The following is a 24,403-nucleotide window of genomic DNA, read 5'->3' on the forward strand; positions in this document are numbered from 1 at the left end:
CCCCCATCCCCCTAATCCCTAGAGAGTATTTCTGCCATGTGATCAACCTAGTGTTGCTCAGTCAGTACCAATTTGATGGTGAGTACAAATGGATCCTGTTCTTCTGCTCTTTTGATCTACCTCTATTTTTCTTTTCTTATTTTTCTAGACTGCAGGTGGACAGAATTTGTTAAATCATAATCTTTGATTTATAGCACACTATCATCTTTGGTCCATGAATGGCCCTTTTTTATTAATTAATTAAATGAATATCCATGAACCTACCACCAAGCTACTTTCTGTTTGACCCAAGGTTTGTTAAAGAATGACTTTTACTTCTGAAGTGATGGGTCTTGCAAAAAAAGAATGACATTTACATTTTTGGTGTTTGTTTTTAATCCTTCTATTTTTGCTATTTCTACCACTTTCCTTACCTGTAAAATGGGCTTAACAATAGTACCTATCTCATAGGGTTATTGTGAGAATTAAATTAATGTTTGTAAAATGCTTGAAACAGCATCTGGTGAGTGCCGTTTAAGTGTTAGCTATTATTTTCATTATTATGCTGTTATGTCAAATTTATTAATTGGGTATATTTTTTAGATCTCTAATTGCCTTATTTTTTCTACTTGAACATCAAGAACTAACAGAAGTGTGGTAAAATCTCCTAGGAAATATTGTCCTATTGTCACTTTTTTGTTTTTCCAGTGTTTTTTGCTTTATATATTTAAGTAGTGTGTAATCCCAAGAAAATATATTCATAATACAGAGTGTCCCAAAAGTCTGCATACAAAGGAAAAATTTTGTAAAATTTTGTAAATAAAGGTATAGTACATTTAGCTACAATTTCCCTTTTTCCCTATGCATGGAAAGTTTTGGGATACCCTATAGTTATATTTTGATTACAGGTTGGACCTTCTGTGTCTTATCTTAAGCCTTTAATCCTGAATTCAACAAACAATGGCACCCTGATTCTGTTGTCATTATTTGCGTTTGTCTGATCTACCTTATTATTTTGCTTCTGATCTTTCTGAGTCACATTGTTTTAGGTTTATCATTTGACAGCACATAGCTGTTTTTTTCTTAATTTATTCAGAGTTCTTTTCTTTTAAAAGACGAATTTAATCCAGTTACATTTATTATTAAAATACATGCTTGATCTTGTCTCTGCCATATTATTTTCTGTTTTTCAATTTTACGTTTCCTTGTTGCTTCTTTTTTCTTCTATCTTTTGCTGTAAGATGTCTGTTTTCTTTAAATTTTTTTCCCTCAGCAATTTGGAAGGGATATAGTTTGCTTTCTGTTGAACAAGTTTATAACTTTAAATAACACACTCAGACTTCTTTTTCTCAATATATCATTGACATGGTTTTTTAACAACAGTGCTTGGCTGTCTACCCTGATTAGATTCACCAGATGCTTGCCAAAACTCCTCCACACTTATGCTAGGCTGAGCTTTTCCTCCACAGCCCAGAGTAAATGGCTCTGGCTGCCCTTGTTTGTGGCTGTTTAAAAACAAAACTCGTTAACATATTGTCAAATCATCCTTCTCTGAAGCCTACAGAGATTTGGCTCTAGATGCCAATGGTAAAACAGCAGGGAGGCTGCAAGCCATGGCTCCAGGCCCACTCTGGAATAGGGGAGTGGCAGTATGGGGTGCAGTAGGATGCCCAGAGGTTTAGAAGTGCCTCCCTATGGCCTGCCCCCTTAGGAGAAGGCAGCATCGAGTGAAGGCACATAGCCTTGGATCAAAGTGCCCTTTCTCACACTCTGTGGTCCAAAGCATTCCCTGCTAGTTGCACATCCATGGGGTTCTCACCTCCCCAACAATATAGGTGCTTGCTCTATCTGCACCAGGAAAGTTTCCATGTCTTCTGCCTTCTTAATCACCCATCTCCCTGCTCCCCAACACCTTCCAGAACCCTCTCCAGGGCTGTCCCATCTCTCCCTAAAAGGGCTCGGAGAGATCAGAGCAGGCTGCTTGGGAGCCAGATGGAGCATCCCTGGAGGGCCTCACTGCTCCTTCCAGCCTCAATACCTCCCCGTCCTCCATAGTCCAGCTCCATCTGCTTCCTCCAGGGAGTCTCCCCTGATGCTCCAGCTCCCCCCACCTCCCATGACGAGTCCTCCACTCTGTTCTTGCTCCATTCTTTCTTGTGCTGGTCTTTGACTACCTTGAACCTGCTGAATCTGGCTCCTTCAAGTAGACTGGAAGCCTATGAGGCCAGAGCTGGGGTCTCCTCCTCCTGTTGCTCCCCCGTGGCTAGATACACAGGGCTAGATATTAATACAAGGAAAGCGTAGAAAAGACCTATCGAACAAATGGAAAGTGAAGACAAAGGACTCTGGAATCCAACCGCCTAGGTTCCAACGCCAGATCTACCATTCCTGAGTGGTCAGACCCTGGGCAACAAAGGGTTGCGGTCATGGGGATTAAATGCAATGATGTGTGAACTATATGGTATCACCTTTAGTCTGTAGAAGACATGGACTAAGCTGATAAAGACACTACTATCAGCCAGCATTGTTAACTATGTCGTAAGGACCTGTGCTGTAGTTTGGTTTGTGTGACCTTTCCAAATCTCATGTCGAAATTTGATCCCCAGTGTTGGAGGTGAGGCCCAGTGGGAGGAGTTTGGGTCATGGGGGTGGATCCCTCATGAACAGTTTGGTGCCGTCCTCATGGTAATGAGTGAATTCTCAGTTCCCAGGAGAAATGACTGTTAACAAGTTTGGCACCTCCCTGCCCTCTCTCTCGTCACGTGATGCCTGCTTCCCTTCACCTTCTGCCATGAATGGAGGCTTCCGGAGGCCCTCATCAGAAGCAGATGCTGGCACCATGCTTCTTGTACAGCCTGCAGAACCAAGAACCAAATAAACCTCTTTTCTTTATAAATTATCTAGCCTCAGGTATTCTTTTATAGCAATGAAAATGGACTAAGACAGCCTGACAGGACACCTGATGCTGTGTACAGGTGGGTGTGTCACCAGAGCTCTGGTGTGGGAGGCTGGTGACGTGGGGAAATCATTCTCTTTTGTGCAACAGGGGCAGAACATATGGCCTCTGTGAGTCCTTCCTGCTCTGGCTTTGTACATGCTGTGGGTGGTGAGTTTGTGAGCTGCTCCCTGCTCTGGGGGCCTGGAGAGCACATTTCCAGCAGAAGCTCTGCCCCAGTTTCTGGTCTGACTTTCTAGCTGGAGACCTCCTTTCCCTGCCCTCCCCTCCTCCTCCAGCCCTCCCTGCCCCAACCCTGCGTCCCCGGGAGGGTACCAGTGCTCCACTGCTGAGCAGGATCATGAAGATGATGAATGTCTCGAACCAGCTGTGCTCCACGATGCGGTAGCAGGTCTTGCGCAGCCGCCACCAGACCTTCCCTGGGGCCTGTGTGGTGTCCACCGCACAGCAGGGACAGCGCCGGACACAGCCTAAGGGAGAGGTTGAGGGTCAGACCCAGTTCAGGGCCTGTGAATACCCATGTCTAATGGCAAAATGTTGGGTGGCTGAGGGAATGGCTCAGTTACAATGATGGGGACGGGCCACACGGTGGGGGGAGAGCTGTGGGCACTGCGTCCGGGACCACACACTCAGCAGGCACTCCATGGAGGGGTTGGATGCACTAAGCACCCAGGGAATGGATGGACAGCCTGGTAGGTCTGGGCAAGGGCAAGGCTGCAGTTGGGATGGGTTCCAGCTTGTCCTCTGCTCATCTGGGAAACCCTCCCCCTGGGGAAATGTCAGGAACTCCTGGGGTGCTCTGTCCCTGGGGCTTCTCCATTTTGCAATGTCTGAGCCTTGGGAAACGCAGAACTCTTGGAGACAGCCTCCACTGCAAACCTTCATTTTATCCCCAGCTGTCCTCCAAATATACCTCCCGTTCATATAAGCTACAGATGCCAGTCATCAATATGGCCACATGTCACACCCGCCTCAAGTATTTACAGAGGTCCTACTATGTGCCAGGTGCCATGCCAGGGCCTGGTGGTCCAGGGGTTAATTAGAGTCAGGCCCTGCTGCTACGTGGGCATACAGTGGTGCTACCACACCACAAACACAGTGTCACCAGTCCTTGGTGTGGTGACTTGCTGGGAAGATGCAGGAACCCTCCGGGTCACAGAGGAATGGAGGAGGTGGGCAGACATCCAGGTCAGGGTGAGGGTGCCACACAGCTCTGGGCCTCAGGGCAGGACTGAGATTGGGGCAAAGGACTGCCCAGGCCAGTACCTTCAGTGAAGCAGTCCTCTGGATCCTTGACGTCCTCGCCGAGGTCAGGGATCTGCTCCAGGAGGTCAGCAGTGTTGGTCACATCTGCTGTGCTGCCCTCAGAGTAACTGTCCTCCTGGATCTGTGGGCAGGGGTGTGGGGTGGGCTGAGCAGCCTTCAGCCTTGAGCCCACAGTCTGGGGGAGCTTGGGGCTCCCAGAGGGGACGTGGCCAGACCATCCTACCCTGCACACCCTGGGATCTGTGGTCGGGGGTGAGGAGAGGGGAACCTGCCATGGAGCCACCTGGGGCCAGTCAGGGCTGAGCCAAGGCTGGACCTCGGGGCTCCTGGGTCCACAGTTCTGATCTGCTGGAGTCTAGGGCTGGGGTGCAGGGAGTATGGAGGGGTTCTGGGAAAACACTGGGATGGAGACTGCTGGGAACAAAACAGACACGGAGTGGCAACATGGACACACAGTGGGACTTGGATACATCATGGTGGCTTGGCACATGCAGTGGGAACAGGCATGCCACATCCAGAACAGGGTCAGACCCAGGATCACACAGGCACACACAGACAGCGAGGTCAGACATGAAGAGAATAGGCCAGCAGCCTGGCCCATACTTTCTGCCTGGTTCCTGTGCGTGCTGGTGTCTAGGGCAGAGAGCCTGCAGTAAGACTGAGAGGGTGCTGAAACCTTCCCTTCCCGGCCATGGAGGGGTCTGCGCCCCGACCTTGATAAGCTGGTTATAGGGAGGCTACAGAGAGGCATGTGCCTATGGACATGCCCTTGTCAATGTCTGTGTGTGTCACTTGTGGGTGCAGGTGGCTAAGGGTGTTGCCGTGGCCACTGCAGGGCCCTGCCCAGTCCCCCTGCTAGACCAATGCCCCCTTTCCCAGCCCCTGTGAATGCTGGCTGCTTAGCTGGCCTCCCCTGCAGAGAGCTGCCGTCCTTGACGGGTGCCCAACACCAGTGCTGGACTGATACAGGAGCACAAAAAGCCAGCCAGCCCCTGCCTTGAGCTGAGACAGCGCTGTGGTCCAATTCATGCTCCAGAGCTTCCCTTGGGACCAGGCTGAGGCAGACCCCGGCTGAGATGCCTTCTCGTAGCTTCTTCCTTTGCCTCATCCTGCTTCTCTTACTTCCTTAAAGGTTTCTCCTGAGAGCAGCCCCTCGGCAAGTCATTTGCACAGCAATCCCTGTCTCAAGCTCTGCTTCCAGGGAACATGACCCCAAGGCAGGTGCACAAGGAAGGGGTGTCCGTGAAGGAGATCCTCCGTTTGCTGCAGGCCAGGGCCAAGGCCCCCAGCTCGGACGGCCCCGCCTCACGTCAGCTCAGGCCTGGGCTCCAGTTAGCGATGGGCCCATCTGGATTTGTGGGCAGGCCTGTGCTCCCACGGCGGCTGCCTTCTCTTTTCTGCCTTTGGTGAATCACTCTGCTTAAGTTTCAATGTCCTCTTTGCAATCTTGAGGTTTGCGATGGGGAAGGGCTGGATTCTGGGGGAGAGTGAGCCTGCTGCTTGGTGCAGGGTGGATCCGTGGCCAGAGGGGTGAGGCTCTGCCTTTCATGGTCTCCCAGGGCTTTGAGGGTCCCCTCCCTCTCCTTCCAGCTCAGCTGGGTCAGCAGGAGCCAGGCTGTGAAAGTGGCAGGCCAGAGGAGATCTTCGTGCTGTTTTTCTCTCCAGACACCGGAGCTGTCTAAGGTTTGTGGGGCTGTCGCGCAGGAGAACAAGTTCTTAGGATGCTACTGCAGGTGAGATGAGGGAGTCCTTTTTCCAGGAGAACCCCAGCCCATCTCTTGCCCCCTTTCACAGGCACCACCATGAATTGATTTGAAGAAAGGAAGAAGTTACAGAACTCGTTCAAAGGCCAACATTCTGGTAAGAGAGCCCCTCCTCTCCTGTGACTTTCTGCCTCCCTGGTGTCTTCCTGTTCCCACATGCCTTCCAGTGTCAGACCATCCAGGGGAGAACCGTGACCTGCACAGTCGGAACGATGACTGCACTATGCCCTCGGACTCCAAAACTGGCCATCAGCGCAAAGCCTCCTGCGAGCCCATTTCACAAAAGGGAGAAGTCACAAGTGCTAGACTGAGAAGCGAGGTCTGCAGGACAATAGCCACCACGCACTTTCTCTGAACATGTGGCTGCCACCTTCCACAGGCCTGATGTGAGTGAGTTTGGGTGGCACAGTCAGCAATGCCACCAGCCTTTAGCTCAGAGGTTGCAAACTCAATGCTCACAGGGCCAGCAGGTGAGGGAATGCAGTCAGGCAGGTGGCTTTGTGGCAAATCAGAGAGCTCCACCAGCATCCAGGAGGCGGCTACCACTTGTCTCTTGCCAGGGTAGCACCTCTTCCAATTTTTCAAGAGAAGCCAGAAATGCAGACTTTTACATAAAAGTCACCAAGTTTTAAATGGTAGTAGCTAATAGAAAGTAAAACCTTTTTGTGGCCAGAACAAAACCCAGGGGTAGGCTGGGTGGCCTCCTGTTTGTGGCCTCTGCTTTGCTGCAGGTTAAGAAGCAGCTGGTGGCCAATGTGCCCAGAACTCTTTCTCAGAGCTCCCTCGAAGTCCTCTCTGGATGAGGAGTTCACAGGACAAACGTTTGCCAAACAGGACCAAAACACAGAGACAGCGTGTGAGGAGGGGGTGAACTCACGGAGGTGGCGGGTTAGTCCTGTCTCAGAGTCCCAGGCTGGCTGCTTTCAGAACTGCCCTGAGACCCCGGGCCCTGCGCCATCTCTCCTGTCAGGGCAGGGACGCCCACCCTCCCCTCTGCAGACTGGTCTCCCACGCTGCCCGTGACAGCGGCTGTGGCTCCCAGCACAAATGCAGGCGTGTCCTGGAACTTCTCACAGCCTGGCTCCAGCCCAAGCAGCGTGCCCAGCCGGCTTCAGGGACAAAGGTGTGTATTACCTCATCGCACCCTGTGGCCCGGGGCTCTGCTCTCCGCTGCCGCCAGTCTGCCGGAGACGCACTGGCCTTGGCCTCGGAGGAGGCAGTCTCTGACACCTGGCTCCAGGTCCTGGGCTCAGGGGGGGCCTCAGGGCCGCCGGACACAGGCTGGGATTCCTGCTGAAGAGACCCCAGCCCATGAGCTGTGCCCATGCACCCAGGCAGAGGGTCTCCAGGGGCCTGGCCCTGTGGCCCTCAGGCCCTGCTCATGCTACCGAGCCACTGCCTCCTGCCCTGCTCATGAGGCCTCCGTCTCACTGAATACCCCTCCCTCAGGGGCCATAAATGGGCAGGTGGGAGGCTCCTGGTAGGTACAGGCAAAGGGCCTCTCGCCAAAGCCCCTGGCCAGCCTGCCATAACTCCCTTTCCTGACTCCCTGGAAGGTGAAGCCAGGCCACGATGCCCAGCTCACGGACACTGGCAGCTCCGCTTCAGAAGGACATGCTGACTTCCCCCATGAGTTTCCGTGGCACCCCAGCCTGCCTGCATGTGCGTGAGCTCACACACGCGCACGCGGGCACACACACACACACACACACACGCGCGCGCGCACACAGACACAGGCCCCAGGGAGCCACAGCTAACAGGCTCAAGACAGAAAGGAGAGGGAAACGTAGGGGCAGCTGGAATTCCACTCCTGTGCCGGAGATAATTGGAAGCCGTGGCCCTGGCAACGCCAAACCCCCTCCCCCATCAGACATGGCCACCACCCCACAACCTGACTCAAAAGGCCAAGGCTGGCCTCTGGGACAATAGGGAGGCAGGAGGACGTGAAACCAAGCCCAGAGCCTCAGATCAAGTTCCACTCATGGGGAGTGGCTGCTCTCCATGGCCCGGCCACCCAGTGCAGGCCAGAGGAAGTGGCCAGGTGGGCCTGACTCCACAGAGAGCCTCTCCTCACTGCTTGACCTAAAGACCTGAGGAGAAGCCATCTGAGCCTGGCCCAGGCCAAAGGAAAACCAAGTGGGGGGGCCCTGTCTGCTTTGCCCAGACTCTGGTCGCAAGTGTTAAAAATAACAGGTTGGAAGATAAGATAGTGCTGTCCCTGACACTCCGTCTTAGGGATGCTTATTTTTAAATCTCAGAGTTAGCCCTGGGAGTGGGAGGAGGGGGTAGTCTAGAGGTCAGAATGCCACACTCCTCCCTCACTGAGACATTCCACCTTGCTGGCCCTGGGGGAACGATGGTTGGTGTGGGGACTGGGGCCAGGGGCTCTGTCCTAGACTCATGAGGAACTCCTGGCAAGCCTTTCTCTCTTGCCATGCCTCAGTGTCTCTGTCTGTACAATTAGCTCCCCAAGGACCAGGCAGGGAACGAAGGATGGACAATAGCACCTCTCCATGTCCCCTCCTGAATGGGGCTAGGGAGAGAAGGCTGAAAGCTGGTCTGAGCACCTCTCTGAGAGGCCGGCTGTTGCGGGGAGGGCCTGCCTTCTACCCCCAGCCCACTCCACACTCAGGCTGTCTGGCAGGGGCAGCCACTTCGAACAGGCTGGGTCCCCTGGACAGCAGAGTGCTGGGCCCTATGTGAGCAGGTGCTGCAAACACGTGGGGTGGGAGCTCACCTGCTTGCTGGAGTCTTCCTCGGTGCCCAGGCTGTTCTCCTCGTCCTCCTCTTGGTCATCTGTGTCCGACTCAGCCACGGCGATGGGCACACACACAGGCTCTGGATCCTCAGGGGCGCCCTGGCCTGGCTGCTTGCTTTCCTCAAACCGTGTTTCCTTGCGGGCCGGAGGCGCCTTCTCCACCTCTGGGGGTGGTGGGGAGCTGGGGGTGCCCATGCAGCCGGGCAGCTGGCCACGGGAAGCAAGGGCCGCGGGCTTCTGGGGCCGCCGTCGCAGGAGCCCACAGCGGAAGTCCCAGGTGGTCCGCTTGACAAAGCGCAGGCCCCGATGGATGCGGGCCAGGGCCAGCTGGAGGTTGTTCATCTCGCCGTCCTCATCAGGGGCTGTGAGGTTGTCTGCACTGAAGGAGCTGAGCAGCAAGGCCAGGAAGAGGTTCAGGACCTGAGGAGGCAATGGGTCAGGTCCTGTGCCACGTCGTGGACATGCAGCCTCAGTTCCATGATGGGAGACCGAGGCCCAGAGACCTTAAGGACTGCCTACGACAAACACCTCTGAGGCCCGAACCCAGGGCCCTGGACCCAGATCCTAACTCCTCATTCTCTTGAATAAGGAGGGTTTGTCTATAAAAGAAAATTCTAATCCCTCTTTCTAAGGGCTCAGACACAGTCTGAATTGAGGATGTTCAGACCCCAGTCCCTGTGTCCTGGCTCAGGTTCAATGGGAGAACTAGGTGTTCATCCAATGTCAAAGCCTACAGATGGGGACAGGCCCAGCAGGGGGGTTGCCCAGGGTCACACAGGGAGTAGGCGGCAGAGCCATGTCCCGGCACCAGCTGCTTGTACACACAGGCTTCCCTCCCTTCCCTCCGCCTGCTGCCTTGGGGATAATGGGGTCATGGTGGGCACAGGGCTCCTTCCTGGAAAGGGTGAGTCCAGGCAGGGACAAGACAGAATCCCACCCAGAAGCAACATGGAGCTCTTGGGGCTTTCCTGGGGAGGGGCCTGTGTGTCTGTTGGTGAAGGATAGGCAGTGATCTGCCTCTGAGCTTCCCACAGAAGCTGGCTCAGTGTGCAAAGGTCTGGGGCTGCCGCTGTGGCGCAAACACCACCTGCGTCCCATGCTCCACCTGCAGCCCACGCTCCACCTGCGCCCATGCCTTCCAGCTGAGGGACACAGAGGCCTGGGCAGAGAAGGGGGCGATGGCAGGAAAAGAGGCCAGGAGGGCACGGGCACCCCTGAGGCACTTGGGCTAACCGTGGGGCTAGGCCTTGGAGAGGCGGGGCTATCTGGGAGTGAGGGTGCGGAGGGTGCTGTGTGAGGGGGAGAGCCTGATGCGCTGCTGGAGTCAGAGGAGGGGCTGAGGGCTCAGAGGTCCCACAGGGCACTCTCTTTACCGAGGTCGTTTATTAGGGCTTGTGGATGTGGATTCTTGAGGGGATATGCATAACCCCTCAGCCTTTGGATGGTTCTGGACAACTGGTTGTGGTCATGCCACCCGGCAAGTGAGAAGCTTTAGCTTTTGTTTAAAAAGAGGGCTTTTGCTGTGTGGCAGAGGCTGGGCTTGGGCCCATTTCCGTTTCATGGGGGGGTCAGTTAAGACGGCGGTGGGATGGCTCCCGCACAGGGGTCAGCCCCGGAGCATCCCCAGGCCACCAGGCCCACCGTGGGCTTGGTGTCTCCTCCTCCCGAGCCCTCATGGCAGGGTGGCACATGAGAGTGGGTGCACAGTTCTCCTTGGAAATCCACTCTGAGCCCTGTTCTGCCTTCTCACGAGCCCCTAAGAGAGCTCAACCCCCCGCCCCCCACCCGCGGGGCTCCACACCTATCAGGAAGCCAGGAATGAGAATGCTGATGAAAGTGGCCTCAGAAACATGCCTTTGGTTTAAAAGTAACACATATTCATGTGGACAGTACAGAAAGTTAAGAGTAGGCACTCCCGACCTATCTCTATGGAGAAATGATCACTTCTGACGCCTGGTAGCCTTTTTTATGTCGTCACTGGCGGTGGGCTGGGGCATGTGATGCGATTCAGAGCAGCTGTCTGCACTGACCTCTGGCCTGGCCCCTGGCCTTTGTCCACAATGGCTCGGGCTGCATGGCCCGCCTCTGTTCCTGGTGTCTCGCTATGGTTCCTCCCCCCAGCAGCCCTCAGCCACACCTGGCCCTACACCCCCTGACCTACAGGAGCCTTGCACCCCGGCTGGGGGCAGGGCAAGGGGGCACCCGGGCAGTCCCATCAGCCCACGCGGGAGTCTAGGGCCTCCCTCGTCTGGGCTTTAGAAGTCCAGCTTCTTCTGGTGCTTCCCCGTCAGTCGTGCTGCCGCTGCTCTCCTCCCCTGCCTGATCATCATTTCCCATTTCAATGGCAATCTTGCTTCCACCCACGCCAGGCAGCAGCCCAACTCCTGAGGCGGCCGGGAGGGGGCTGCGTGGGCTGGCGTTCGCTTCCCTCCTCCAGCAGCCTCTAATCTTCCCATCCCCAGGCAGATCCGCTGGGAAATCGCAGGGCTCTGCGTGAGGGCAGCTCAGCCTGGCCCTGGGCTGAGTGCTCGCAAACTCCATTCTCTTTAGATAGACAAGTCTGGCAGCACCTGCGGTTGGGCCAGGGGCTGAGCGAGACTCCACCCCAAGGGGCAGCCACTCTGAAGGGACAGAAGGCGGGTTGTGGGCACAGCCAAAGAACTGGGTTCTATTGGCACTGTGCACTGACTGATGCCCTGGTTCCTCTTTGGGCTCTGGGCTCTACATTTGAGGCTTGAGGGGAACTCCCAAAGCGGCCTGTCCTGTCCTGGCTGGGTTAGGGCACATGGGAGGAGAAAGCAGGCACGTTTGAGGAAAGGCTCTGAAATCTACAGCCCATAGCATTCGCCACACAGCAGTCTGGAAAAGTGGACCTGAAACCTCTCTGTGAGCTGATGCATCTCTGAGCTGCCCACGACGGAGACGTAGCTACAGCAGGAGCCAGACAATGCAGATATGATGGCTGAGCGTGTGTGAGCCACCTGTGTATCCAGGAAGGTGGCTTCATGTCCATAGTGGACACTGACTTCTGCCTGAACCACTGAGTTGCCTCTACTTTGCCTCTTCCTAAGGCTCCTTTTCTGGCATTTAGACTTTGCTCTCTCAACTCCAGAATTCCCCACACTGTAAAGACACAAGGCAAGATGCACCTCCTAGGACAGACAGGTGGCCATAGGAGCAAAGGTGTGAGCCCTGCATAATGCGACAGCAGGGACTCCAACCACAACTGCTCAGGGTGACATACAAAGCTCCTACAGGGTCCCACGTCACCTGGGTTTTGGTCACCCTGCTTAGAATTACCTGTTATCAGGTCTTCTCTAAACCCTCCTCTAGGAAGCCTTCCTTGATGTCCCTAGCTGAAGGGGAGCAGCACTCATGGGGTCCTCCTTAATGTCTCTGATCACTCTGACCAGTCTGAGAGCTATTTCAGGCCTGTTGAACTTCCCACCTCCCCAGTGTCTCAAGAGGGTGAATAGTGTCAGGGTTGTGGCACATTTACCTCTGTATGCCCAACGGCATCTGGCACAATGTTTTGCATGCAACAGGGGCTCAGCAAATGTTTGTTAAGCTGAATTGAAAAGCCATGTGAAAATTCATTGATAGCAAATGACAACAAAACAATGGGTAGATGAGTAAATAAATACATGAATGAATAAAAATGAGTAAATAATGAATAAATAGGTAAATAAGTAGGTCAATGAATAAATGAACAAAATGCAATGAAGAATGAGTGAATGGATGGGTGGATCAATGAGTGATTGTGTCGATAGCTGGACAGATAGATGAGGAGATGACGGATGGGACTGGTAATGAGTGAATGGATGGGTGGATTGATAGATGGGGTGGCTGAATGAGTGGGGGGTATGAATGAATGAGTAGATAGATGAGTGATGGATGAATAAAGGGATGGATGGGTGGATGGATGGGCAAATGGATGTGTGTGTATGTATGTGGGTGAATGACAGGGGTTGACGAATGGGTGGTTGATGGACAAATAGCTGGTCGATGAATGAATGGATGGATAGATGAGTGAGTGAATAAATGGGGGTTGATGGATGGATGACTGGATAAATGGATGGGAGGATTGGTAACTACCAATCCCCTAGATTGATGGAAAGGTGGACAGATGGATGGGTGGGTTTGTTGGTGGGTGGGTAATTGAAGAGTGGATGGATGGTTAGATAGATGAATATATGACTAGGCAGACAGATGAAAGAATGAATGGGTAAGAAAATAGATTGTTGATAAGTGCATAGTTGGATGGGTAAGTGGGTGCATAGGTGGGTGGTTGAATGAATGGGTGAGTAGAGAGATGGACGGAGTAGTGAATGAGTAGACAGATGGACGGTGAGTAGACAGCTGGATGAGAGACTGATGAATAGGTGGGGGTCCGATGGATAGAGGGCTGGGTGAGGGAGTAGATGGAAGGAAGGGCGAGTGGATGGATGCATGGATGACTAGGTTGGTAAGTAGCTGGGTGGACGAATGGATGGGTGGGTGAGTGTGTGGGTGTGAGGCCCTTGGCCAACTCACCACAAGGTTGCCAATGACCATGACAAGCAAGAAGACCAGCAGGCACAATGACTGCCCAGACACCTCCATGCAGTCCCACATGGTCTCAATCCACTCGCCACAGAGGATGCGGAAGATGATGAGGAAGGCATGGAAGAAGTCCATCATGTGCCAGCGAGGCAGCAGGCCTGAGTCACTGATGCGGTGCCTCAGCTCCGAGTAGTTCTTGCCAAAGAGCTGCATGCCCACCACGGCAAAGATGAACACGATGATGGCTAGCACCAGCGTTAGGTTCCCCAGTGCCCCCACTGAGTTCCCGATGATCTTGATGAGTGTGTTCAGGGTGGGCCACGATTTGGCCAGCTTGAAGACCCGCAACTAGGGAAGGAGGAAGAGAAGGGGTCCTTGTGAGGGGCTCTGGGTTCCGAAAGCCCATGGATGCCCTTACCCACCCCAGCTCCTGCCTGAAAGCCCCGGAAGCCTTTCCCCATTTCTCCAAGAGCATGCACTACTGTTGCTCTCCACAGCCTGAGGGCAGATTCCCTGGGCACTGCTCTGGGAGTCAGGTCAACAGCTCAGCCTCATTTCCCCCAACTCAGCCCTTTTCTCTGTCCCCACACCAGCCTCCTACCTGCCTCAGTCTCACTTCTAGGAACTGCCCAGTTAGAGAGATTCTCCCAACATGGAATGCCTTTCTTCTTTTTGACCTATCCTCATTGGGCATCCTTCAGGCCAGCTCCAACTATCTCTGATTCATCCAATTGCCTCCATTTTTCTCTCCTCTCAGTTATCACAGAGAAAGGGGGCAGGTGCTTAACATTTATTAAATGTCTACTATGTGCCAGACCTTGTGCTTAGGATGGATTAACTCATTTAAGAACTCCCAATAACCACATGATGTTGGCACTATTACCTCATTTGACAGATGAAGAAGCCAACCCTTCTTGTCTGAGTCCCTTGGCTCACAGCAGTGAAGTCAGGATTTGAACCCACAGCCTTGGCTTTCCTACTGCCTCCACCATCCTGCCCTCCTACATCCCCCAGTGGAGCCATACACAGTGCTCAGGAGCTTCTCCAAGAAGCCTTCCCTGACCATACCTCCAGCCCCTGTTTGGAACTCTCAGGCATTTTGAGCTCCAAGTGTGGTCCAGAGACCAGCAGCTTTGATATCACCTGAGACCTGGTGAATCAGCATCTGCATTTTAACAAGATCCCCAGGTGGTTTGTGTGTGCATTAAAATTTTTAAAATGCTGATTCAGAAACCAGTAGGCAGAACCTTGGATGAGGCACAAGCAGACCTGGCTCCACCTGTTACTTGCCATGTGGCTGTGGGAAATTCATTTCACCTTTCTTAATCTCCTCATCTGTGAAATGGGGATGTAGTAATACCAGCCCCACTCCTGGATCCTGTAAAGACTAATGGGGTCATTGTGGCTTTGCGAATCATCAGAATGGTCACCCCAGTTGCCCCTCTGGAGGGATGTCTCCTGTCCATTCTATCCCTGCACCCCCACCCAACACCACCAGCACTGGGCTGAGCACTCAGGGGCACCAAGCAAATGGCTGCTGGGTGAAGGCATGACAGATCACAGTGGGGGTGACTGGTGACCTCTCAGGGGGGTGTGCCCAGCCCCTCCCGCCCTCCCCCCAACTCCCCGCAGGGGGTCCAGCCAGTACCAGGCGGAAGGAGCGCAGCACTGACAAGTTGCTCATGCGGGACAGGCCCAGCTCCATGAGGCTAAGGATGACGATGATGCTGTCGAAGATGTTCCAGCCCTGCTGGAAGTAGTAGTAGGGGTCGAGGGCAATGATCTTGAAGGTCATCTCCGCTGTGAAAATCCCTGTGAAGACCTGAGGAGGGAGCAGGAATCAGGGGTTCCTGACTTTGGGCTGGAAAGACCTTCTGGCCAGCAGGGGCACCCTGCCTCCTGCCTCCTGCTGCACAGGGTCTCCCCCTAGGCTGCCAGCTCTGACTGCACCCAGGCTCCCAGCGTGGGCTTGCTGGGCCATGTCCCAGGCCCTGGGGGACAGCTCGCCAAGGGCAACACCAGCCTGGCCTTAACAGCCTGGGCCCAGCGCGGGCTCCCAGCCTCACAGCTCTAGAAGACACCTGTGACAGGGGAGGTGGAGGTTGGCAGTGACGTGACCCAGCACCAGACTCCATCCAGTCTGTGTCTCCACAGGAAGTGCCTTCACCCCTGACGTGCCAAATCCACATCCCCACAGGTACTCATGGCTCTCCTGACTCGGGGCCTCTGCCCATGCTGTTCCCGCTGCCAGGTGCGCCCTCCCTCCTTGTCCACATGATGAACTCTTCCACTGTAAGAAGGACCAGCCACCATTTCTCGAGGGCTGGCGATGTGCCAACTCCTCGGCTAGAACGCTTTGCATGTGCTGTTTCTTTTGATCTGTCCAGCAACTCCGTGAGGGAAGTATCACTGTCTGCATTTTATAAGCAAGGAAACTGAGGCACTGAGAGGTTAAGTCACTTGTCTGGGGTCACATAGCTAGTGAGTTTGAGAACAAGAAGATGAACTCAGTGCTGTCCTTTAAGACTTAGAGCAATCCCCTCTCCCTTCTGGAAACATTCCTGAGCGGCCAGTGGCTGAGCTTCGTCTGGTTCACGAGCCCCAAGCTGCCAGCTTCGACCAACAGAGCCCCGTGGTCAAGGGGGGCCAGGCAGCCGTGACCACAGCCAGCTGCCCCTCGCTGTGCCAACTGCTGTGACAGGAGCACACGAGGTGAGCTCTTCAGGCCTGCTTGGTACACCCACAGTGCTGCTACTCATTTCTGGAGACTGAGCTCAGGAAAGGCCCCACACCTCACTTTGCCCAGGTTCCGAGCTATTTTGGCAGCAAGATAGCAGATGTTAGGTGGAGCCAGGGATCAAGAAAAAAAAAAAGACAGAAGAGGCGCTTGGGGAATTCCTTTGGGGAGGTGATAAATATAAGATTCTTTGGGAATAACAACATCACCTGGAAGCTCTTTAGAAATGCAGAATCTTGGAGGACCCCTGACCTGCTGAATCGGAATCTGCATTTTGACTAGTGAAGTTTGAGAGGTGCTGTTTTCAAACATGAGTTCTCAAACTTGGTGCGCTCTGGAATCATTTAGGGAGCTTTCAAAATACCGATGTCTGAGTCCTATCCTAGAGATTCTGATAAATTGGACTAGCCCAGGTTTGGGGATTTTAAAAAACTTCCCAGGTGATTCTAATGTGCAGCTAAGCTTGAGAAGTATGTAAATTTTGGTACCAGACATCCTTCCAAAGGGTTACCCCAGGCTTTCGAAGGCCACGTGGATCAAAGCTTGATGGTTTAAGTTGTGCAGAGAATGGCAGACCCGGGGTCCAAATCAGGGTCTGTCGCTGTGTGAACTTGGGCCACTTTTTTCAACTCTTTGAGCCCCGAGTGTCCTCATACATAACATGGGGATAGTAATAACTCCATAGGAGGTTTCTAAGAGTTAGAGCTAGTGGATTCAAAGTGGATGTTCTGTATGAGAGGGCAATTATTGTTATCGTCGGCAACATTTATTATGACTGCTGACAGTGGCCAAGAGCTCCAGACCCAGGCAGGGGGTGCCTTCAGATATAAACAACCCTGTATGTTTTACAGGCTCGCTGGGATCTGGCAGATGGAGACTCCGAGCATGGTGACCCGCTCCCCCTGACTCCTGGCAGGAGGTCTACTAGGCCATCAGTGCTAATGGTGGCTTTCCAGGTAGTGGGGGAACTTCTGGGGAACTCCAAACTCTCCTTGACCTTGGCATATGTCTTTTAATGGGATCATACTCCACACACGTGAAGCTACATTTAAAACATAACAGCCGGTGAACGTCCTTCCATGCCAATTAAACACAATCTACAGCATCATTTTTTTTCTTTTCTTTTCTTTTTTTAATATTCGTGGCATATTTCACTGTACAGATGTGCCAAAACTAGTTTAACAATTTCCCTGCGATAGGCATACTTTTTTCCCTATTAAAAACAGTGTCACAATAAATATCCTTTTACATATATGTTTTAAAACAACTTGTCTAATTTTTTTCCTAGAATGGATTTCTTGAAATGAAGTTGTATCGCCAATGAAGATTTTTAGAGCTTCTGACACATAGTGCTAAATGATCCACAGAGACAGGTTTTAACCAATTCCATGAGCTGTATGTGAGTAACTATTTCCCTTTAACTATGCTAATACTGGGTATTCCACTTCCACCAACTTTTCTAACCCAACAGGACATTGTTGTTTTATTGATTTTATCATGTTTCTTTGATTTTTGTATTTCTTCTTCGGTGAAATTGTTTGATTATACCCTTTGCTTATTGTTCTATCTGGGTGTTTGTTTTTTTGGTATTGTTTATAAATATACTTTATATATTAAGGATATTACCCTTTTGTCTACTATACATATTGCCATGATTTTCCTGGTTTGTCATTTACCTTTATTGTATTTTTTAAATTAGAATGTATACTTTAAGTATAGGATAATATAATTAATGAGTACCTTTGTACATACTACCAAACTTTGCTGAATATTAACATTTTGCCATATTTGTTTCAAATCTTGTTTTATTTTTCCTTATAAAGCAGGGGTCCAAAGTGGGTGGAGGAAAGATTTAGATAGCATTTGCTATATGCCAGGCACTGTTCTAGTGTTTTACATATATTAAATCATTTAATCTTCACAGTAGCCCTATGAGATATTATATTATCTACATGTATATTTTTTCTTTCTTTCTTATTTTTTTATGCCCCCCATCTCCATTTATTTTTCTATTTTTTATTTTTTTTTGCATCTCCATTTATAGACAGGAAAACTGAGATGCAGAGATGGTTAAGCCACTGATCCAAATGATGGCTTCTACCATGTGCCATCACAGATAAAACTGAAGCCACCTATAGTACCACATTGACTCCAAGGTAATCAATATCCAAAATTTGATGTTTATCATCCTACATGTTTTTACATTTTTAATATATATAATAATAACACATAGTAGTTTTGAATTATTTCAAGCTTACATAAATGGGCTATGCTGTATGTATTCTCTTTCAAGTTCCTTTTATTCTTAACATCATGTTTATAAGATTTATCCATATTGATACATTTATACATATTCATTCTACTTGTGTACAGTATTTCAATTTATGAATATACCACAATTTATGTATCCACTTTTTAAAATGGATGGATAGATGTTTATGTTGATTCTAATTTTCCCTGTGACTAACAACGCTGTAAAGAACTTTCTTTTACATGTTTCCTTGTACAGATGTGTGAGATTTTCTAAATAATACATACATCTGAAACTGTTGAGTTGTAGGGTATGCACATCTGTGACTTACTGGATATTGTACAATACTCCCCAGAATGGCTATACGAAATCCACACTTACAAACTGTGAGTTCCCACTGTTGCACATCCTTGCCTACACATAAAAGTTTATTTCTGATTCTCTTATGGGTGAGAATTAGTGTTTCAATATTGCTTTAATTTCCACTCCTCTGTGTTTCTCTTCATTTATTTATAACCATCCAAATCTCCTCCTTTGTGATTTGCTTGTCATTTCCTTTGTCCATTGTTGTGGTTGTGTTTTTATCACTGGCTTGTGCCTCTTTTTCTTATTGATGTGTAAGTGTTCAATATTATCTGGATTTCATATCTTTCTGTTAAATACTTTTCATAATATCAATTTCTAGCTTGTGGTAGTGATTTCATCTAGTTTGTAATATCCTTTGTTGTACAGATATCATAAATTTTAACACAGGTGTATTTTTTCTTTCATAGCATAAACTTTTTGGATTTTTTAGGCATTCCCAATCCCAAGATCTTAAAGCTTTTTCTCCTATTTTTATTCTTTTAAAGCTTTAAAGTTTTGCTTTAACACATTTAGGTGTTAAACCCAATTCCCCTGCATCTAATTTATGACTACGATGTGAGGTAGGGATCCAAATTTATTTTCTTCCATATAGATGACCATTCTTCCCAGTATCATTTATTGAATAATCCATCCTTTTCCTACTGATTTATAATGCCATCTCTGTTATTTATCAATTCTCCAAATATAGATTGTTCTATTTCTGGGGTTTCAATTCTGTAGCACTGATCCACTTTTCTATCTTTGCACCAATGCTATATTGTTTTTGGCTTTATAATATGTCTCAATATATTTTAGTAAATCCTCTACCTTATTCCTTAATTTACCTTGATAGGCTTTACTTTTTCATATGAATTTTAAGATTGCCCTGTCAAGTTCCATAAAAAAAGTACTGAGATTTTTCACTGGAATTACACTGAATTTATAGGTTAATTTGGGCAGAACTGATATCTCTACCATATTCAGACTTTCATTCATGAAAATGGCATATCTCTCCACTTATTTAAGTCTTCTTTTATGTTTTTCAGTAGTTTCATAATTTTTTTCATATAAAATTTATACATCTTTTGATCATTTATTCCTAGGTTTCTTAGTTTTTATTGTGAGTTTAAGTATTGACCTTAAAAAATTACTTTCTCCAATTCATTGTTGATGGTGACTACTAGGAGCAATATTTGGTATACTGAGCTCTTATTAGTTGTAATACCCTCTTTGTAGATTTTCTTGGATTATCTATATAGATAACAACATAATCTGGAAAATAATGTCAGATTTGTTTTTCTTCCTTCCTTCCTTCTTCCATTTCTTCCCTTCATCTCTCTACACTATATTCTGCACAACTTCCTTGTATCTAAATTTATATTCATTTATCTCTCCAGCTGTATCAATGTACTATTCAATTTGTACATTGAGATTTGATTATCCATGGCTATATTTCTCATTTCTAGAGATTTTCTTTGACTGTTTTTCAAAGTCATCTTATACTTATGTTTTTAATCTTGAACTCCTGGCCTCAAGCAGTCCTCCTGCCTTGGCCTCCCAAAGTGCTAGGATTATAGGTATGAGCCACCATGCCTGGATTATTTTGTTATGTTTTTAATCCCTTCTTTTATGTCTTTTGTTACTACAAACATTTTTATTTTATTATCTCTATTCAACAGTTCTCCAATGTGACATTTTTAAGGGGATAAATCTGATTGTGTGTGTGTGTATGTGTGTGTGTGTCTTCTGACTCTTGCTCATGGTGGAATATTTCCTTGTGTGTTTTGTAATTTGGGAAATTCAGTTTGGCCTGGGTTAAATGTATGTCCTTCCAGAGGAGTTTTATGTTTTTCTCTTTCAGGGACCCCAAGATATTATCCAAGGATCACTTTATATGTTACTTTTTTAGGCATAGGTTCCAGAACCACTCAGATATAAATCTGAATCCCAAATCTGTATAAGGCCAAATCCATAGTTGCAAGCTTCCAGGGATTACTTTTTTTCTCTTTCCAGCCCTGGCTAAGACAGGGCTTGTTTATCATTTCCCAGTGTCACTGTGTAGGATTTTTGTGGTTTGCCATTTTACTGGATGTACGATCATAGTCTTACGGGGCTACTCATTTCCAGCCTCTACTCACATTGTCCCAAGGCTGAGTATCTTGTCTTTATGTGCTCATAAAATCCAAGCCTCCAGATTACCCAAATCAGCACCTACCCACCCCACCCAGGGCAACTACAGAACCATTTCACATGTTTACTGCTATGGTTTTTAAGCTACTCTTTGTTTTTGGCACTTGTGGATTTTGTTATAGTAGTCCCCCCTTATCCAGGGGGGATACATTTCAAGACCTCCAGTGGATGTCTGAAATCACAGATGGCACTGAACCCTATATATACTATACTTTTTCCCATACATACATAGATATGATAAAGTTTGATTTATAAATTAGATGTGATAAGAAATTAACAACTTCTGTTTGGCATGTATTTGGCTTATCTTTGGCATATCTGAATTGCCAGAATCACTACTCTTATATTTTGGGGCCATAAGTAAAATAAGGATTACTTGGACACAAGCACTGTGATACCATGACAGTTGATCTGATAACAGAGATGGCTACTAAGTGACTAATGGGTGGGTGGCATGTACAGTGTGGATATGCTGGACAAAGGGATAATTCACATCCCTGGGCAGGATGGAGCAGGGTGGTGTGAGATTTCATCATGATATTTGGAATGGCATGCAATTTAAATCTTATGAACTGCTTACTTCTGGAATTTTCCATTTAATATTTTCAGACCATGATTGACTGTGGGTAACTGAAACCAGGGGAAAGCGAAACTGCTCATAAGGGGGACTATTGCACGTTCTCGTGTGCTTAGTTAAGCATTTCAAAAGAATGTTTGCTATATTTTTAATTGTTTCAGAATAGGAGATTTTTCTGGTTTTCTTGTCCATACTCTTGCTAGGAACAAAAGTTTCACTTGCCTTTTATGTTTGTTTATGCGATGGGCTAAAAAGTTAGTCGAATCCGTCAATCTTCTCTTTTATGGAATTTGTCTTTAGAGGCATGCTTTAGAAAAGCTTTTCTCATACCAAGATTATTTACCCATGCTTATTTTTGTGATTTGGTTTACTTATACTTAATATTTAAACCACCTAGAATATTTTAAATGCAAGAGAATAAAAACTTACATACTAGCAATAAAGCTATTCAAATATGACAAAACATAGCTATAACCCAACTACACTGCCTGTGATTAATAACCGAAGCACAAGTTTAATACAGCTGCAATTCAGCACCTTGCTGATCAGTGAAGCCATCAGTGCTCTTCATCACACGCAGCCTGCTGCTCAGTCCGACCCCACGGTCACAGTCCGGTAAAACCAGAATCAACTGAAACACCATCTGAAGACCACTCAAGACAGCCAATAGTGCCATGAGACACCTACAGACTGAGATAGAGCTTCCCCGTTTGTTTGCGTACAGAATAAGGAAAAAAAAAGTAAAATTATAGTAAATGGAATCAAATTAGTGAAAAAATTTGAATACACACTGCAGAGAATGTTCTAGACTCCTGGGTCTAGAAAGTAACAAGAGAAGAAAATCCTCACACCCCACAGAATGGGAGACCTACCTGCCTGTGGGGCCCCCTGAGCCCACAGCCACAGCTAGGCCTGAGACAGGGCTGGGTCTACAGTAACTGAGAGCTCAGACCAAGCCACCAGAGGTCCTCCTCCCCTACCCAACCTCAGTGATGGTCGCAGGAGCTCCTTTCTTAGGCCAGTGGGCTCTTGCCAGCTCTGCCCCAGCATCCCCTGGAGAAGGGCTGACTCCGTGTTTACCTGCACAGAGCCAATATGGCCCTGTCCCTAGGAGTCAGAAGATAGTGCCTACATGCCCAACTCTGCCCCTCCTGTCACCACTTCTGCCCTTGGGCCTCAGTTTCCCCATCTGTATAGTCAAGAGGCAGAACTCGATTGGGTTTCAAGAAAAAAAATCAGAATTAGAACCCAGACATTCTGACTTCCAGGAACAGTCTCTTTAATAACAACAACAACAACAACAACAACAGCACAGCTAACATTTATTTTGAGTGCTTATTGTTTATCAGACTCTGAGCCAACCACATTACACACATTATCCTATTCAATCCTCATTAGCTTCCTGTGAGGTTGATATTGTCATACTAATTTTGCATTTATTATATTCAACAAATACTTATTGTGCCAATTCCTGAGACTAAGTAATATGCTTGAGGTCACATGGTTAGTAAGAGCTGAGTCAGAATTCAGATCTAGCTCTGCCTGATTTGCTCACTACACCTAGCTATCCATCCATCCGTCTCTCTGTCCTTCCCTGCCACCCTCCCTCCTCCTATCCAACCATCCCCCCATCCTTTCCCCCATCCAACAGCACGGATGCTCATCTACGCAAGCCCTGGCCACTGGAGAATGGCCTCCTTCGGCACACACTGTCCTCCTCCATCTACTAGTTGCCAAATCTCACATCTCCACACATTTTAGGTTTACCCCTGACTCATTTTTTTTTTTTCAGCATATTATGGGGGTACAGATGTTTAGGTTACGTATGTTGCCCTTGCCCCCCCCGCCAAGTCCGAGTTTCAAATATGTCCATCCTTCGGGTGGTGCGCATTGCACTCTTTGTGTTTGCATATACCCATCCCCTCCTCCCTCCTCCCCCCTCCCCCATGCCCAACATCCAATAGATGTTATTCTTATATGTGCACTTATGTGTTGATCAGTTAATACCAATTTGATGGTGCTGACTCATTTTTGTTTCTAGCCTCTGGGCATCTTCATAAACCTTCAACCCCAATCTCCAACTCCAGATCAACATCTCTCAGCTCCTTGGGAGGTGACCCTGAGACTCCCTCTCTCCTCCGAAATGTCTTCCACGACGATTCCCACCCTCAAAAGATCCTTTTGTGTCCAGGATCCCTTGCCCCTTACCCACGAGGGCTGTGCAAGCTGGCTGAGAGCTCCTCACACCCATTCGCGAGTCAGCTGCAGTGGCCCTTACCAGGTTTCCGACCTGCAACATCTCCTCGAATTCAGTTGTCATGTTGTAGTGCTCCAGTGCCATGAAGAGTGTGTTGAGCACGATGCACATGGTGATGGTGAGATCAGCAAACGGATCTGTGACCAGGAACTTCACTTTTTGCTTGATGGACAGCCACAGTGGGCAGCACTCCCAGATCAGGTAGCGCTGGGCAAAGCGGTTCCAGCATGGCGGACACTTGCGGTGAGACTCCTCCAGCTCTGGGGGTAGGGTACAGCCAGTGAGTTAGTTTGCTTTTATTGACTGAGTCATATGTATCTGGTGGTATTCCAGGAAAGATTTGTCACTTACTTGGGGAGATGACAGGGCTGCTACATGGACACTGAGTGGGGTGGGGAAGGCTAAGGGAAATGAGTGGGAAATGGGTGGCCTGTTCCTGCCTCCTTACTCTGTAAATATGACAGAAGAGGGCCACAAGGACAGGAGATGAAGATGGATGTGGGGAGAACTGGGACTGGACAGATTAGGACAAATGTAGCACTTGTGACAACAGCCCCACATAGATGTGGAGGCAGTCAGGGGAGGACAGGCTGAAAATGATGAGACGGTAACTGGGACAGGTAAGTTCAGACATAAGAACACCCGGGAAAAAGCAGGTAGGAACAGATGTGGACATCTGGGACATGTCAGGACAGATGTGGGGGATGCCTGGGCCAGACCAGAAAAGATGAGAATACATCGGGGACAGGAGGGAATAGGATGAGGGTGCCAAGTTCAGACTG

The 24,403-nt window shown here is 49.1% G+C and overlaps 1 protein-coding gene across 1 annotated transcript in view; it reads right to left on the bottom strand.

Annotated features, from left to right (window-relative positions):
• SCN5A (sodium channel, voltage gated, type V alpha subunit) overlaps positions 1 to 24,403 on the bottom strand; it is a 94,277-nt gene that overhangs the window by 18,693 nt on the left and 51,181 nt on the right. The window contains exons 14-20 of the mRNA XM_012643255.1: positions 23,643 to 23,881; positions 14,913 to 15,086; positions 13,256 to 13,612; positions 8,702 to 9,142; positions 7,099 to 7,254; positions 4,202 to 4,322; positions 3,251 to 3,405 (exon numbers count right to left, since the gene is read on the bottom strand). Of these exons, the coding sequence (XP_012498709.1) occupies positions 3,251 to 3,405; positions 4,202 to 4,322; positions 7,099 to 7,254; positions 8,702 to 9,142; positions 13,256 to 13,612; positions 14,913 to 15,086; positions 23,643 to 23,881 (1,643 nt within the window). The remainder of the gene's footprint in view (positions 1 to 3,250; positions 3,406 to 4,201; positions 4,323 to 7,098; positions 7,255 to 8,701; positions 9,143 to 13,255; positions 13,613 to 14,912; positions 15,087 to 23,642; positions 23,882 to 24,403) is intronic.

The sequence above is a fragment of the Propithecus coquereli genome, unplaced genomic scaffold (genome assembly GCF_000956105.1).
Source record: "Propithecus coquereli isolate 6110/MARCELLA unplaced genomic scaffold, Pcoq_1.0 Scaffold1, whole genome shotgun sequence".
NCBI lineage: Eukaryota > Metazoa > Chordata > Mammalia > Primates > Indriidae > Propithecus > Propithecus coquereli.